General features: G+C 54.4%; 1 protein-coding gene across 1 annotated transcript in view; it reads right to left on the bottom strand.

Annotated features, from left to right (window-relative positions):
- Positions 1 to 222: 222 nt before the first annotated feature.
- Positions 223 to 16,843, bottom strand: part of LOC138066512 (otoferlin-like) — a 120,740-nt gene continuing 104,119 nt past the window's right edge. Inside the window, 14 exon segments of the mRNA XM_068936380.1 lie at positions 223 to 403; positions 1,174 to 1,274; positions 1,481 to 1,659; positions 2,218 to 2,459; positions 4,580 to 4,583; positions 4,677 to 4,771; positions 7,025 to 7,146; positions 7,365 to 7,508; positions 8,281 to 8,440; positions 8,999 to 9,169; positions 9,744 to 9,871; positions 12,095 to 12,232; positions 13,027 to 13,161; positions 14,960 to 15,111. Of these exon segments, the coding sequence (XP_068792481.1) occupies positions 223 to 403; positions 1,174 to 1,274; positions 1,481 to 1,659; positions 2,218 to 2,459; positions 4,580 to 4,583; positions 4,677 to 4,771; positions 7,025 to 7,146; positions 7,365 to 7,508; positions 8,281 to 8,440; positions 8,999 to 9,169; positions 9,744 to 9,871; positions 12,095 to 12,232; positions 13,027 to 13,161; positions 14,960 to 15,111 (1,952 nt within the window).

The raw sequence follows: 16,843 nt of genomic DNA, 5'->3' as shown, positions 1-16,843 counted from the left end.
GAGGGACACAGGACAGCCTGGGGACCAGAGGCCTTCTCCAACCCCACTGCTCTGAGAGTAAAGCCAAGAAAGGGATCCACAAAGCAGAAACGCAAAATAGGAGGCACAGCAGCAGGGAGGAGATGTCCCTCAAGGTTGCTGCAAGGCAGAGGCGAGGAGAAGGGCATGGGGCTGGGGCAGGCGGTGGAGCTGGGCTAGGCGTGTGGGGGTGGCCCCTTTGCTTCACGCTCCCACGAGCTTCTTGACCATGTAGCCTGGCATGCTGTAAAGGAAGAGGGCCAGCAGGATGAGGAGCAGCAGGGCCAACACTATTTTGATGATGAGCCACTTGTAGCGGGTGCAGGTGAGGTATTTGATGGACTTGAGGGGGTTGAGGAACCTCATGAAGGATGTGTCTGGGCGGCTGTTGGGGAAGCAAGCATCTGTCATGAATGCCATGGCCACAGAAAGGGAGGGCAGGCACAACAAGCAATACAACCAACATGTGAGCCAATGCAGCGGCAGCATTGTGTCCCACCCAGCCACTCCAGGGTGCAGCAGGCTCTCTCGGGGTTGGGGCCACAGCAACCATCCCCACCCAGATGTGGCTTTCCTGTGGCTGCCCAAGTGCATGATCCTCCCCGGCTCACCACAGTCTGCTCGCACCCTGGCACAGCCTTGACTTTCCTTTTACAAGCCCAGCTGGCAATGGAGAGGGGCACTGTCAGAGAGCTCACGATCTCCTTCCTTGGATAACCCTTCACGCAGTGAAAGAGCCTGACCTTGAGGATCAGGAGGGTTTCCAAGAGGAGCCAGCAGAATTTGGGCCAGAAGGAGTGCAGGGACTTGAGTGGGGGGGGTGGGGGAGGGGGTCCTGATGAAGCTGATGTCCTGGCAACGGGTACCAGAGGGGAGGAAGAAGAGGTGGGAGGCTGGGAAAGGGGGATGGAGCTAGGAAGGGAGGGAGAGAAGGAAGAGACTAAGGAAAGGCAGGGAAGTAAATAGAGGGCACTGGAATGAACCAGGAGAGGTGACTCTGCCCCTTTTACCCTGCCCGCAGCCCTCATTCCTACATCCCCAGATAAGTGACCCCTTTCTAACCTTCCCCTGCCTGGCTACCTCCCCGGGAACCACCCGACGCAGCATCTCCCACAAATCCAGGCATCTGCTGGGGGAGAGGCGTCTCCTACTTACTTGGGTTTCTCCAGTGGGTCAGGCTCATTGCGAGCCAGCCCAGCAGGCGATTTCTCTGCCTCCTCTGCTCTCAGGAGCTGTAGTTCAGCTTCAACTTTTCCCTGCAGGGAGCAGAGAGAGGCCTGCTGAGACATGGGCAACGCTCTCCACCGCCGGCCCCAGAGACGGTGCCAGCCAGCGACATGGTGAGCAGAGGGGGCCCCAGGTAGCAGAGGCAGGCATGAAGGAGCTCTGCAAAGGGGCCTCCGTGTACACAGAGGATGCAGTCCCCAGGAGAGAAAATCCCCCCGCTTCTCCCCATCCTTGCCGTCATCTCCAGCTCATCGTTTTCATCCCTGGCCACAAACGGCCACCAGCCTTTCACTCGCTTCTGCTTGAAGAGGGAAACCATGGCCAGCTCTGCCTCATTTGTCCCCATCTCCATGCTGCACTGCTTTGCAGTCTTAGCTCCCCGGGGAAAGCGCTTCAGGTCCAGCTCGATTGCCCCTGGTAGGAGAGGGCGAAGGATACATGGTGGCACCCCTCAACTGTGAGTCTTTGGCTGGAGGCGGGCTGGGCCAACATTTCCTGCCCTGGCGAGCAACATTTCCTGCCCTGAGCTGTGTCCTGGCATCCTCCCACACATCTATGGCCATGCATCCTCCGATCTCTCCACTATAGCCTGCTTTTTGGGTCACGTCCCCACCTCCTCTCACCCTCTCAAACATCTGTCCATGGCTTCCAGCCACCCTGCACTCCAAAACTAGCTTGGGCATAGAGCTCCCAGACAGGCACCTAACGGAAAAAGCTAATGCCTTTGCTACAGGAGCAGCCTTTGAACAGCAGCATGAAGACAAGGCCTCTTAGCCTAACTGCTCTTACCTGCAGCATCCAAAGGCGTTTGTAGGACACAATTGGCTTAAAGACCAGGGCTGTCCTTCCAGGATCTGTTCCTACATAAACCTTGTCTCATCCCACATGCCTTCCTGCTCCATCAGCCATGTAACCTCCCCCTATCCCTCCAGCTTCCCTGTCACTCCAGCTCAGCTGGCCCTCCCCTCTTACCGAGGAAATCGTCGGCCGAGAAGTGGTCGGCATCCCAGACCTGCAGGGTGAGGCGAGCAGGGATCTTGTCTTCAGTCTCATCCCAGGAGAACATAGACTCCTTCTTGGAGATGACCATCTTCTTCTCTGCCATCAGGTAGTCAAAGGGAAAGGTGGAGCGCCAGCTGAAGTTGCCCTCGCCAGTGAGTGAGGGGTAAGGGACATGTGTGTCTTGCTTGTCCTCCTGCTGGCCCTTCAGCCACCTGCAGGGCCCAGAGGGATGAGAGGGGTGGCACATATTAGCAGGAGGGAGGAGAGGGCAAAGGGCCATCCTGCGCATACAGCTGGCATGTCTCCAGGCCAGCAAGGCATAGACACACTGGAAGGACTCAAGAGTAACGAGCAATGGGCTAGGGTTGCTCAAATCACCATGTCAGCCTCGCCAAGAGACAACATGGGCATGAGGGCCCTAGAGGGAACAGGCTGATTGAGGGAGCAACATGCAAGCTGGTTATCGGGGTCTTGCTCTGGGCAGGGGGATGTTCAAGAGATGGAAAGGAGCAGGCAGCACTGCTGGGAAGTCTGGAGCAGAGCTTGCTGGAAGGAGCATTATGAATGTTCCTCAGCTTCTTCGACATGACAGGACACCTCTGTTCCTCAGGGAACTCTCAGATTTGTGTGAGTCTCTTGGTCCAGAGGGGCTGCAGCCAGCAGGGACATGGGTCCGTGCTTAGACACTTAGTACAGGGTTGTTCCCCTGGCCTCTGAGCATGCTGACACTCCCGCTCTGCCCTGCAAAACACACAGGGCAAGCAATCCCACCCCAAGCACAAAGGGAAGGCCTCTCACGTTTCAGATTCAGAGTCATCGCAGAAAAGCCACCCATGCATAAACCACCTACTTACCGGCCTTGAAACAGACAGTGACAAGACCTTGTCCCCCTCACGCACATGTACACAGACACAAATTTCACACGCCTGCCAGTATGCAGCAACGGCATGAGAGAGCATGGGTCCTGCCAGCATGTTAAAAGTTCATCGCTCCAAGGGCACCTGCCCTCTGTGCAGCATGGCACTGGGAATGCCGAGGCAGGCACTGCATGCACTGCCCTAAACAACCCTCCACTGCACTCTGCAAACAGGACCAGACATAGAAAATGGAACACGTTCTCCAAGAGCAGCATGAGGTGCAAGACAAGGAGACCTGGCCCAAAAGCTCAGGGTAGCTTTTGGGAAGCAGTGAGCAGTTTAGCAGAGCTGTGGGAAGTCACTGCACGCTGTGATGTCAGCCATCAGCCTTAGATTCTGCTACACTAATCTGACCTTCCTCCTCATGCCTCTTTGCCATGACATAGGGTTTAAGCCTTTGGAGAAAGCTTGTTTTCTTGCCTGCTGCACATTGCACTATGATCTAGTTGCATCTTAACCCGTGCGTGTCAATTTAAAATGAATGAAAGGATCTGGGAAATCCAAATCGACTCTTGCTGAAGCAGGACAGTTCAGGCAGCTCCGCAGGGACAGGAAAGGGAAATCTGGGGACATGGAGCCCATGTTGAGGGCCAGTCTCAGAGCCCTGCTATATGAGGACAGGAGAAAAGGGACTCACAAGCACGTTAAGGTAAGTCGTGGGCCAGGGCTCACTCAGAGATGGTCCACAGGTACCATCTGCCCCCATGCTGAATATGGGGAGGGTCAGTGGGGTCTGAGATCAAATAACCTTCTCCACCCACGCCCCCCCCCCCACCCCCCCAGATTTAGCTGTATCCTGGCAGCTCAGGAGAGAAATGTCTTGTAAAGAATTGGTATGTGAAGGTGCGGGTTCTCTTGTCTCTAAAACAGGGGAGTTTTGGAAGCGGTGGATGAGAGAGAAGCAGAGAGAGGGTCACCACCAGGAAGCTACCTGGAATTTGGATCCAGATGCTGGAAGTGGAGGCATGTTGGGCTGAAGAGCCAACTGGGGACACCAAGACCAGAGCCAAGGGGGACGGAAGCACTGTGCCTGCCAGGAGCTATGAATGTCGGGAAGCAGACCTGAGGCACAGACAAGTAGAGGAACAGCCCGCACTCAGGTCCTGTCCAAGGGGAGAGGGGCAGAAGGGAGCAAGCAGCAAGACCTCGGCTATTACCCCCTGACATAGATGTCAGACATCTTCTCTCCCACCAGGAAGGCATCATCTTCCAAAACCACCTCATCCGTGTTCCAGATAATGACCCGCAGCTCAAAGCTGGGCAACCAGGCCAGGCAGCACAGACAGACACACACAGTAGGTCAAGTAGCCAGCAAGAGAGACACAGAGGCAGAGACAGAGCACAGCACATAACAGCAGCACTGGCATCATCTGGCCCTCCCCATGGGGAAACCCTTCCTAGCTGCATCACAGAACCCCCCTCTCCAAAACCAGGCCTAAGTGAGCACCAGGACCCCACCTCGAGGAGAAGTGGAAGTGGTGGCACTGGCCAGCCACATCGTACATACCCCACTGACAAAAACGTCCCTGGATTTCTCGCCAGTCAAGTAGTCATCGTCCTCCAGGATGACCTCGTCTGTGCTCCACACTATCACTCTAAGCTCATATCTGGCAGCAGGAAGGGAGACCAGGAGGTGAGGCACAGAGGGGGGAACAGAGGGAAGGGGCAGGAGGAGATGGGGTGGGCAGAAGGGAATGGGATGATGCTGCAGGAAACAGGGCGGCAGGAACGCCAACTGCAGGGCTCCACTCGCAGCTGTCTTGTCCTAGGGACCAACAGGGCAGGAACACAGAGGGAAACGGTGCCTCAGCTCGGAGGCAGCCCAGGCAGGGTCAGAGGAGCAACAAAGGGACTTTTACCTTCATCTACTCTGAACTGCTGCATGGCCCGAGCCAAAGGCTCTAGGAGACAGCACAGCCTTAGTCTCAGGTACATTTGTGGTTACAATGCGGGTCTGTTGGCCCTGCAAAACAGTCTGAAGCCAGCTCTTTTCCTCATTTCCCCACCTTACCCAACCGGGCCACCCTCCTGGAAACACAGGACAATTTTCCCCTGCCTTCAGAAGTCAGCTCCAAAGGCTCTACCTGCTCTTGTGTCCCAGTCACTTCATCGGGCATCACTGCCTTTCCTAGGACTCCAGCAAGTTTGGAGCCTGTAAGATATTCCCAGCATTGCCTTTGGTGTGCAGGCAACTGGGGTTTCCCAGACACACTCGGTTCGCTTGGGAATTGTGCTGATGGATAAACCAGCTCCCGTGGGAGTTGCCAGAGGAAAAGCAGAAGCCAGTTTCCTTGAACTGGAAGCAGCTGCAGTGTGGACGGGCTAGAAGAGGACTGGAAGACAGTGGCAGAGAAAGGCAGCCCTGTGGCCACAATCACATCACATGGCTGCAAGTGCCAGGGACTCCTGTGGAACTGTGAGATTCCTGCCATCTTCAGTGCCAGCACCCTCCGGTCTGCTCCTGTTGCGGGGGAGGGCAGGGGGGGGCTTTCTCTGTGCTGTTCCTCTATAGCACCTAGCACTTGTCCAAGCAACACAGGGATGCTCTTCAGAGCTAACAGGCCACACCGTCAGCTTGTGTTACATGCTGAAACTCCTGGCAAAGAGGGGGGAGCTGCGTTAAATCCCGAGGATGATACATCAGCAGAACCTTGCTGAAATACAGCATCTTCCTACAGACACAGGCACTCACGCAGGTGCTCTCCAGTGCACATGTGAAGACATACATGGGCTGATGTGTCCATGTGTAACTTGACTGGAGCTCACGTTTATCCCTGCCAAAACAGAGCGACCAGAGCCATAGCCCTTCCTGCTCCATTTTCCCCACAGGGAAGGGTGCATTGGTGTTTTCAAGGCTACTGAAATCCTCCCTTCAGCCCCTCCGGAGGAATGTCTCAACTCCAGCACACGGGGCACTACTGAGCATGGCTGCCCCTGGCTGCATTGCAGATAAACCTCTGTTTTTTCCAGGCTGCTTCAGCAACTAGAGCTTTCTCTGGCTTCAGCTTTCCTGCAGCTGCCTGCCCTGCTCTTCACATCCAAGCTACGGCCCTCGGAGATCAGAGGAAATTGTCTCCACTTTCATTGTGCTTTGGAGCCAAACACCAGTCGACTGAGCACAGGAGTGCAAGAGATTCCCACGAGGATGCAAATACGGCCTCTGCATCCCAGCCCCCGGGGACGGGCAAAAGGGGCCCAAGGACACAGTCTAGCTGGGTAAAATTGGCCTAGCATGGATGCTGAGGAACGCAATGTCTTCCTTCTGTCTAAAGGACTCCTAGAGGGGCTGAGCATCGGAGGGCAGAGGTGGAGAGGACAGGAATGGGAAGGAGAGCTCTCTAGTTCACTGTCTGCTGCCTGCTCTGTCCTACCTGCCTTTACCAAGTCTCTCCCAGTGATCCGCCTGGTGCCAGGGCCCTTCCTTGCCCAGAGCCCCAGCCAGACTGGGAAACTCTCCCCTCCAGCCAAGGGCCTGTGGACGCCCTGACCTAGGCTAACCCCTGCCCCTGGGGCTGCGTTAGGGCTGGCTGCATTGGTCTGCCCCCTTCCCCATACCAGGCACTAGCTAGCAATTTGAACTCCTCGTCTAGACTGACACAGAGAGGTGAGGAGCTGCAGGGAACTGAACAGATGGGAACTGAAGCACCCTGCAAGGGCAGCTCCACAACCTGTGGGGAAGCGGAAGACAGCATTTGATGCCTCCAGTCTTGGGATCTCTGGCCACGCCAGTCTGGTTGGGGGTCCCAGGCACATGGCTGTGCTGAGCTGGGCCATGGAGAACCAGTAGAAGAGTGGGGAAGCAGGGCTCCAGCCCCAGCCACGGGTTTTCCCTGGGGTTTGTTGGCTGGCAGATTCCTTACTTCTTTGGTTTCCTGGGGGAAATATCAATGGCAGGGCCTGGTGCCAGCATATCCATGGGGAACATGTCAGGCAGGGGGGAAGCAGGGGACCCAGAGACTTTGGGGTATGAAATAGGTGCCAGCTGAAGATGAAGAGGCATTGAAGATTTAGTCAGCTGGGTTCAACAGGCCGAGCGTTAAGGACTGCTATGTCCAAGTGCCACTTTTCGTAGGCTGCCTCCCTCCCCACTGCTCCCCATGACAAGGGGGGTTGCAGCTTGTCTGCCCAGCTGAGGTCTCTTCTCCCTGCTTGGAGGCTAAGCAGGCCCTGCCCTTCCCCCGGATCTTGGGCTGCGGGGACCTGTTCAATGCCCGGCTTGTCAGGGTTCAGCAATGGACGCGGCTCCACGTGCTCAGGGACCAGCCTGCAGCCTGCGCGTGGAACGTCTTCCCAGTGGTGCAGCACGGTCAGTGCTAGGCGCTCCTCTGCCTGCTTCTTCTGTCCCATGTGGGTAAAGGGAGGACTGAGTGTGGAGAACTGGGCAGAAGAGACACCAGGGACAGCAGGACCAAACCTCCTACTGACAGCAGGACCTCCAGTCTGGCTTTGCAAACTTCTGCTGACATCCTCTTCCCCAAGGCCACACACACTGCTCCTGCTGGCTACCTCTTCCAGCTCCTACCAACTTCAAGGCAGCAGGACTGCCTAGTAGTTGCTCCTCTCCCGTTTCCTTGGGCCCACTTTGTTCTTGCACCAACACTCCCTCACTCCTCTTTCTCCCCTTTCTACTCCTAGGCACTCACAGAGAAGGTCCAGATCCCCTACCAGCCTGTATTTTCCCACGCTCAACAAGCTCTATATCCACCGACACTGCTGCCCCCCTCCTCTGCACCGCATTCAACTGTGTTGCGTATATACAAGTGATTTGGACACAACCATTGTTTGGGGATGCAGCTATATGGACAGTGGCTTCCTAAGCCCTGGAAGGGCCAGGATGGGCTATCTGCATTGGTCCTTTGTCATAAACTGCCAGCAGGAAGGTTTCAAAGGCAGCTTTGGTCATGCCATGCCGTGGATGCTCACCAGTAACTCTGACAGCAACCTGGGTCGTCTATAAGACACTGTCTAGCTGGTGACATAACGCAGGCCCCACACAAGGGGGTGGCTGGAGAGACATTGCAATGCTGCAGGGGGTGATGGGATTCAGTTCTGGATGATGAGGGGACACCCCATGCCCCTGCTCCCCTCCCCACCTTCACGCCATGGGGTGCGTACCATTTTCATCCTCCATCTCCGTGGCGCCACTGAAGACCCTCGTGGCCACTTTCACTCTTCCTCCTGGACCAAAGGGCGGCCCATCCACTTGGCCCTCTTTGCACAGCTTGCACAGCATTTGGGAAGGCTTCATGGGGTCACGCCACATGTTATACCCATGTCTGTGAACAAGAGCACAAGGTCAGACTTGGAGGAAGAAGGAATTTTTGTTTCCATCTGCCAGAAACGCAAATGTTACTGCCCCTCAGGAGCCAGGATTCATCAGGGAAGGATCTGAGGCTCCACATGTGAAACTTCAGAGCAAGGTAGGGCCATCCAAGCCCAAACTCTACGCTTTGCCAATACCTTTCCACCCCAGGCCCTTCACTCTGTGCTGACCCAGACCTGCAATCCCCAGCGCCCTCCACTTTGCTACTGATGCTCAGTTCTGCTGCTCCGGCCCAGCTGCTATTTCAGCAACCTCTTCATTTCTATATCCAGACCTACCAATGCCCCTCAGTCCCTTCCTCACCGCCCTGTGCTCCTGCTTACAACCTGCTCTCCTGCTACCCCACTGTGCTGGTCCCAAAGCCCATGTTAAGAGTGAGGGCACAGCACAGATTCCCTCATCATCAGGCAATGAAAGAGGGAGATCCCTACAGGAGATCTAGGCCTAGTGCGGAAGATGAAACTGACACGGGTCCAGACACCAGGTTGCACAGGGAAAGCTTGGCTCATACATGGCATAAGGCTGTGACACCCCACAAGTAGCTCGGTGCTTGCTGTAGTAGTGGTTCTCCAGGTCAATCTTGGTCTCTCCAACGAGGTCGTCGGTCCCCACCAAGTCCCAGTCGTACACCGCCACCCTCAGCATGGACTCCATGGGAAAGGTGGCCTCAATGTCAAAGGACCTGTGGCGGGAGAAAGGGTGGAGAGGGAGAACAGGCTGTAGCCATCCAAGGGTTTGGATGGCGCTCAAGACACATGCATGGGTGAGGTGGGTCTGCTCCAGTCTCTGGACAGTGTTTAATTGCACCTCCCACTGCAGTACATTCAGCTTACGTGTTGTCACTAATTCTCTGCGCGGACTGCTTCTGAACTAGCAGCCCTAGAAGGGAGAGCGATCATGAGGATCGCTTGACGTGGATGTCCCAATAGCCCTGAAACTAAATGTGTGTGTCACTGGAGAGCCGGCGATGCTGTTACTTGGGTCCAGGCCTAGCGCTTCCTAAAGTAGGCACCTATCTTGACCAGATACGGATAGCTCTTCAACACTCTTGACAGCGTTGACGAGACTGCTGACAAAGCAGGACAGATGACTTCAATGGGGACAGCTACACTGCACCCAAGGAAAGTTCAGGGCGATCAGTCCCATCTTTCGACCCCAAGCTGGGGCTATGGGATGGGTAGGGTGCAGGCCCAAGGGCTGGTGAGCTTCGCTCACTCTTCAGGGTGAAGACAGCTAACAGGGCTGGGGCAACTCACTCGCCAAAGACAGGATTCAACTGTTGGGAGATGTAGTTCTCCTCATCTTTGATGTCTGTCTTCCCCAGCTTGATGGCAATATAAGGATCAGCTTTCCCATTGATGTCAGCTGGGGGCAGCTCTGTGGCCTGTAGGGAAAAGAAAAGATAGGTCAGCCCAGTCAGGGACAGTCCCTATTCTCCATCCCTGAGACCAGCTGGCCTTACCTGGCCACAGCCATGTGCCCAAGTCCTTTTATAAGGTCACCTAAATATAGGGACTCAATTTAAACCAGGGATCAGTCCTGCCTTCTGCTAACCTATGTCCCTGCCTAGGCATGTAGTGGGGCTAGGTGTGTTGGTCTGGGCTGACTCAGGTCAAGCCCAAGTGGCTGTGTCCCCTTCGGAAAGACATAGTCACAGTCTCCTTTGGCTTCTCTCTCATCAGTGGAAAGACGCAGGTTCCTCTAGCTAGAGACCCTCAGCAGAAACCTGACTGAGATGTCCAGAAGACATCCCTCCGCCTCTCTCTTTCCCTCCATGGATTTATTAGGGCCACGGGCTTCTGTAAGTAGCCCCCGCAAGCAGGGGTAAGTATCCTCCATCTCTCCAGTTCAGAGTCTAGTTGGAGGTCTATAACGAGCAGTGTGCCCCAGGGGTCAATACTGGGTCCAGTCTTGTTCAACTTATTCCTCAATGACCTGGATGAAAGGACAGAGGGCCTCCTCAGCAAGTTTGCTGAGGATGCTAAACTAGGAGGAGCGGCTGACACACCAGAAGGCTGTGCTGCCATTGCGAGGGACCTGGACAGGCTGGAGAGTTGGGCAGAGAGGAGCCTCATGACATTCAACAAAGGCCAGTGCAGGGTCCTGCACCTGGGGAGGAATAACCTGGTGCATGGTGCATGGGCACCAGGAGAGGCTCGGGGTTGACCTCCTGGAAAGCAGCTCTGCAGAGAAGGACCTGGGAGTCCTGGTGGACAACAAGTTGACTATAAGCCAGCAATGTGCCCTTGTGGCCAACAAGGTCAATGGTACCCTGGGCAGCCTTAGGAAGAGTGTTGCTAGCAGGTGGAGGGAGGTGAGGGCCTCCCCCTCTCCTCAGCCCTGCTGAGACCACACCTCGGGTGGTGTGTCTAGTGCTGGGCTCCCCAGTACAAGACAGACATGGAGCTCCTGGAGTGAGTCCAGCAAAGGGCCACTAAGATGAGGAAGGGCCTGGAGCATCTCTCCTAGGACGAAAGGCTGAGAGCGCTGCTACTCTTCAGCCTGCAGAAGAGAAGACTGAGAGGGGAGTCTCATCAATGAGTCTAAGCATGTGAAGGGAGGGTGACAGGAAGACGGGGCCGGACTCTTCTCCATGGTGCCCAGCAACAGGACAAGAGGCAACGGGCACAACCTGAAACATAGGAAGTTCTGTCTGAACATGAGGAAATACTTCTTTCCTGGGAGGGTAACTGAGCACTGGAGCAGGTTGCCCAGAGAGGCTGTGGAGTCTCCTTCCTTGAAGATATTCAAAAGCCATCTGGACACAATTCTACGCAACATGCTGTAGGTGACCCTGGTTGAGCGGGGGGAGTTGGACTAGATGATCTCCAGAGGTCCCTTCCAACTTCAACCATTCGGTGATTTTGTGATTCTGGGATTGCAATCTCACCTGCTATCCCCTTCTCAGGGCAATGAGATGTAGCACTGGATGGGAAACCAGGTTAGTGGGAAACGTAGGTGAAAGTAGGTCGCATTTATAAAACAACAGGGACAAGGGGTTGGCAAAGAGCCACCCAGGTGCTTCCAGCAGGGCTGAGATATCTCAAGATATCTTATCTTGACATAAGAATGGAGGTCAAGAAGGACTTTTTCCAGAGTGCACTCCATATAAAGAGACAGGCTGGACCACATTGATTATCACTCGGCATGTGTCCCAGGAGGTGACAAGCCCTTCAGCCAGATCTACTAATCCCTGCCTCCTCCTGGTTTGCTCAGCATATGCCTCATTGATTATCTAAAGGGGATTATGTAAAGAACCAGAATCTCGTAGTCTGGGCTGATCCAAATTCTTCTCTGAAGTTGAGCACTACAACGGACACCTCCATCCATCCTGTAGGCCAGGTGTCTGGACCTCACACAGGCTTAGTATCCCAATGGGGAGAGCACAAAGCTAGGAAGACGCCCCTTTCAAGGGCCCATCAGTGAGCTGCTTTAGTCCTCATGCTGCATCCTTGACCTTGCTGCCATCTGCTATCAGGTGGATGCTGGCACCAACAGCACCAAGAACTAAAAGTCAACTTCTCTGCAGCTTCAGCACCAGCTCTGGGTGCGAGCACTGTAAGGGAACACAGCATCACGCCTTGGCATACAACGTGGTTATACTCACCCGAACAACAGAGACTCGGACCAGCACATTGATGGGGTCATTGCTGGCGATCCCCTGGAACATGCCCAAGTCGGGGTCGTATCCTGCCTCCTTGCCCGTATCATCACGGAGCGGCACTTTGTAGACACAGATGGAGCCCTAGCACAAGGGAGTGCACAGCCTCAGTAGTCCTGCTGCTCCCGAGGCTCGGAGCGAGCAGACCCATCCCAAACCACCCTTCCTGAGAGCCCACTTTCTCTCCTTGTTTCTAGCCCTGTGCTGTAGTAGACAGGCGAGGTCTGGAAGCTTCCTCTGCCTCACAAGCACCCCCTGCAGAGGATACAACCCTGAGCAGAGCAACTGGACAACGTGAAGGACACCTGCAGAGGAATCAGACTAGCAAGGTGCTCACAGGCAGGGAATTCCAGGAATACAACTGGCAGAAAACCAAGAGCAATGGAAATAAAAGGTGCTGTCAAGGCAGGGGCTGGGAAATCCAGGAACTACCACGTGAAACACAGTTCATTTCCATGCTCCCTGACCGTCTGATCACTCCCTCCAGCAAGAGTTTAACTTGCATGCATTGGTGCAACATGGCAGGCAGCTCCGTGCTATTGGTGAAAAATAGTCTGCAAAGATAACTCCAGGCATGACTTATATCCACAGCGGGTGATAAAGAGGATCTGCTTTGCCCTTGGCCTTCTGTAGGAATCACAAAAGATCTGGTTGCTGCAAAGGACTGCCCTCTGCAATGCACTCTGTGAAGCCACCTGACTCCTGGGGCTATCCTTGGAGGCTTACCCTCCCTGCAAGGAGATGTGGTTGAGTCAATGCAAATTGGTCTCTCTTACATCCAACCTCCTTTCAGCTAATGCACCTTCAAGGAGAGAACCCTATAGACAAGGCTTTCCCAAGCTGTCCCTGCCCTGACCCAACTCAGCAGCCACACTCACTCTGAGCCTCCCCACTAGCCGCTCCTCTTCTCTTGCGTCGTCATCATTGTCCCCGATCTTTCCACGGAGCAGGTTGAAGGTGTGCAGCCAGTCCTCAAAGTTATCAAACTCTCTTTCCAGCTCTTTGTTGAAGACCTGTGATGACACAAAATTAGAGGGGAGCAGTTTAAAAAAAAAAAAAAAGATCCAATGGTTACCCAAGGACAATCAAAGAGATCATGGACATCACCGTTCCCAGTGACTAATTCTCTAGGATGCAAAGGGATCTCCAGGTCATTGGGTCAGACCTTGATGACATAAGCACCTTCCCAAACTGATCATGTATAGGAGGGAACCTCAGCTGAATGGGCTGTGTAGCTATTCCCCTTACGTGTATAATCCGGGTTCAAATTCCTTCTCAGGCCCAGAGTCACAGATTATAATACAGTAAAGTCCATGGACCACTAACCTGAACCAGGGCCCTTTCCTGCACTGAGTCTTGGCCAGGCTAGCTATGGCCCACAGGAAGCTCTCCCCCACCCAGGGCCCATCCAAACTGCCCATGGGATAGCCTTGCCCCAGGCTATTCCCTGCCCCTGCCCAGCAGTGGGATGGGGCTGGGCACATTGGCCTGGAGCCCTGGCGCCAGGCCTGGGGGCAGGGTCCTGGTTTGGGTTGCTGATGCACAATGCCTGGCCCTGATCCATCTCCTACTATAGCTGTAGACTCTGATTCCACCGTGGGGAGGGTGTTCTCACCAACTTAAAACATCTTCCTCCACTCTCAAGACCAAGTTGATGCCTTTCTCATACTACTCATTAAGCTACACAATTGCCTGATCCTTCAGTGCAGTTACAGAGAGCAAATCATAGCTCCCCCCACCTTTGGTTTTTTCTCCCCTGTAATTCCTGCAAGTACTTCTGGTTCCAGCTGCATTGTGTGGGACAAACCCCTCCAAGAACTACATACAGTGATGGCTGTGATTCCTGCTGCCATGAGGCATGTTGGGTTTCAGCCCCACATACAGCAGCTGTTTGGGCACTCAGGATGCCAGTCACCTCAGGAGCTTTAGACATCCACTGGCTGAACATGGGAGCTGCCTGATCAAATGGGGGCATCTCTGGATGGGCAAATCATACAGTCATATGGGAACCGAGGTGGGAAGGGACCACTGGCATTCAAAGTTAGAGAAGCTTGCCCAGGGTCAAGCTCCCATGTCTCCAAGGACGGAGAGCTCTGCAAAGTTGCAGCACACTCATGATGAATCAGTTCATTGTAGGAAACAAATGATGCTTTATGTCCAACAGGAATTTCCTTTGCTGCATCTTGCGTCCATTTCCTTCTGCACTCTCCTTTGTCCTCTGCCATATCCCCCTGCCACGTACCATCAGGTACCTGAAGATGGCAATTCAATCCCCCATTCACCTTCTCCTCTCCAAGCTGAACAAACCCAGCTCTCAGCCTCTTCCTCTTCTTGTATGCCACGTCCTCCAGACCTGTGACCAGCCTGGTGGCTTCCACCACTGGACTCACTGCAGTAGGTCAGTGTCTTCCTTGCGCTGGGGAGCACCAGTCAGGACAGAGAAGCCAGAAGGGATCTGACAAGTGCCAGAAAGAGGGGAAGAATCCCTCCCCTCAACTTGCTGGCCAACTCTTGCTAATACAGCCCAGCATGCACTTGGCCTTCACTGCTAGAAGGGTTCACTGCTGACTTTTCCTGTCCCCAAGATCCCAGGTCCTTTCCTGCAAAGCTAGTTACCCTGAACTCTCCGTCTATGCAGAGAATTTGACAGTCCCAAGGCACATCTCACCTAGTGCTAGATACCCCTCACACAGGTGAGATGCATCCAGCAGAGCTGATCCATCCTACTGTGTTTTCCACATGGCTAGGATCTGACTTCCATCCTGCTGCTGAGCAGGCAGAGCCTCCTCCTCCCCCTGCCAACACACATACCTTCAGTTCATCAATCTTCAGCTTGTTCTGCTTCTCAGGAAGCTCAGTGGCTCACTGCTGCTGCTGCTTCTTATCATCTTTGGGTGCCTTGGACTTCTTGCTCTTTGCCTGACCCTTGGAGCCTTTCATGGGAGAGTCATCCGGTTTGATTTCTGAGTCCAAGGGGAAGCAATGGGGATGGAGGAGATGGAAACGAGGGTGAGGTGGAGCGGAGGAAGACAGAGAAGGGGGAACATGATCACAGGCACTCAAACAAGAGGAACATGAAAGCTGACAGCTGCTACTGCCTGCAATTCCCATCTCAGTCCCACAGAAACCCTTCAACCTCTCTCCTCTCTTTCCTCAGCTCTGGCCATTGCTACCCAGCTCACAGCATTTCCAGGAGCCCACAGATCTCCGCGTAGGGAACTCCCACAGTTGACCCGAGCAGGAGTCATTTGGAGGACTACGAAACATGGACTGAGAGCCTAGGCTCTGCCTAGTTTCAACAGCACTGAAAATATCTGATCATAGCACCTTCTTGTCTTCTTTCCACTTGTCCTGCTGGGCTGCTAGTACAACACCCTTCCCAGTCTTCCCTGAAGGGCTCATTTCCCCATCTCACTCTGGTCTCCGCTACGTCCTTTGAAGCTGACAGCAATGGCGTTGGAGAAAAGAGAAGGGAGTGAAAAACATCAAGGGCACCTGGCTGGGCCCTGCTAGGTGCGCCCATGGAAGAGAATACTTCCTGTGCCCAGACCCCTGACACGTGCGCAGCTTGCAGAGCAAAACCCCTGCCTAGGTGTGGCTGAGGTGACAATGCTTGAAGCTCAGTGCCAAAGCACAGACTGCTGCTCTTCAAGGGTGACGCCAATGACTAGCTGCAACAACAGGCTCTTACGATCTCGCTCTCTTCAGAGCAGTCACCAGCCAAGGACACAGTACAGTCTACCTAGAAAGGCATGCTCAAAGGAGGCTGCACAACACTGCACGCTTCTCCCACTCATGTGCAATCCCCAGCCCTCACTGCCTCTATCCCGCCAGCTTTCATGGCTGCTGCGCAAGGCAGATGAGAACAGACAGATGACAACAGATAAACCTTTAATGGGGAAGAGGAAAGCAGGAAGGAAGGGCAGTGTCAAAGGGGAAAGTGAACCCTGCTCAGAATGACTGACAGAGAACGAGGAGGCATACAAGGACACCCCCCCAACAGCTCTGCTACTACAGCAAGCCCAGGCAGAAGCTGCTCAGAGTCATTGCCAAGCTCAGCAGCACCTGGCCTCATCTTTCTCATGATACAAAGGCTAGTCTTCCAACAGAAGCCAGACTCTCTATTTTTCCCACCTAATGGAGTCTGCACGAACAGGACAACCACCCCCTCTCCTCTGAATTCACGATCTATGGAGAGCAGGGGAAGCAGGCAGCGCTGGGAACTCAGTGCTATCTGCTGCTACCCTTCTTTACTCCACTGCCCATTTAGTCCATAGGGTGGCCCTTTGCTGAGCCCCTACGCAGAGGCTCCTAACCTTCTCCCTCTGCCCATTCCCATCTCAGTCTTCATGACTGAGCTGGCCAATCATGGCTCCTCAGGGAAACACTCACCAGCCCTGCTTACCAGGGACTGCCAAAGAGCCTGCAGGGTGGACAAGGTCACCCTTGGACAGCAGGTCCCAGCTCACTCATGTTCACAGCCCATAGTACTCTTGGTATGAAATTGGCCTCACCCAGCTTGAGGCATCTGCAATGCCCCATCTGAGCTACTGTCCCCCAGACTCCTTGAGAGAAAAACGCTCTTAGGGCACACTTCATCTCAGGACAGTATCTAAAATAGGTCAGAGAACCGGCCCTGAAAGGCATAGTTTTCTCTACTGCCCATTCTAGAAAACCAGAACACAGACTACACTT

The sequence above is a fragment of the Struthio camelus genome, chromosome 3 (genome assembly GCF_040807025.1).
Source record: "Struthio camelus isolate bStrCam1 chromosome 3, bStrCam1.hap1, whole genome shotgun sequence".
In the NCBI taxonomy this organism is placed as follows: Eukaryota; Metazoa; Chordata; class Aves; order Struthioniformes; family Struthionidae; genus Struthio; species Struthio camelus.
The sequence above is the reverse complement of the archived record's forward strand: the minus strand, read 5'-3'. Positions and strand labels throughout refer to the sequence as shown.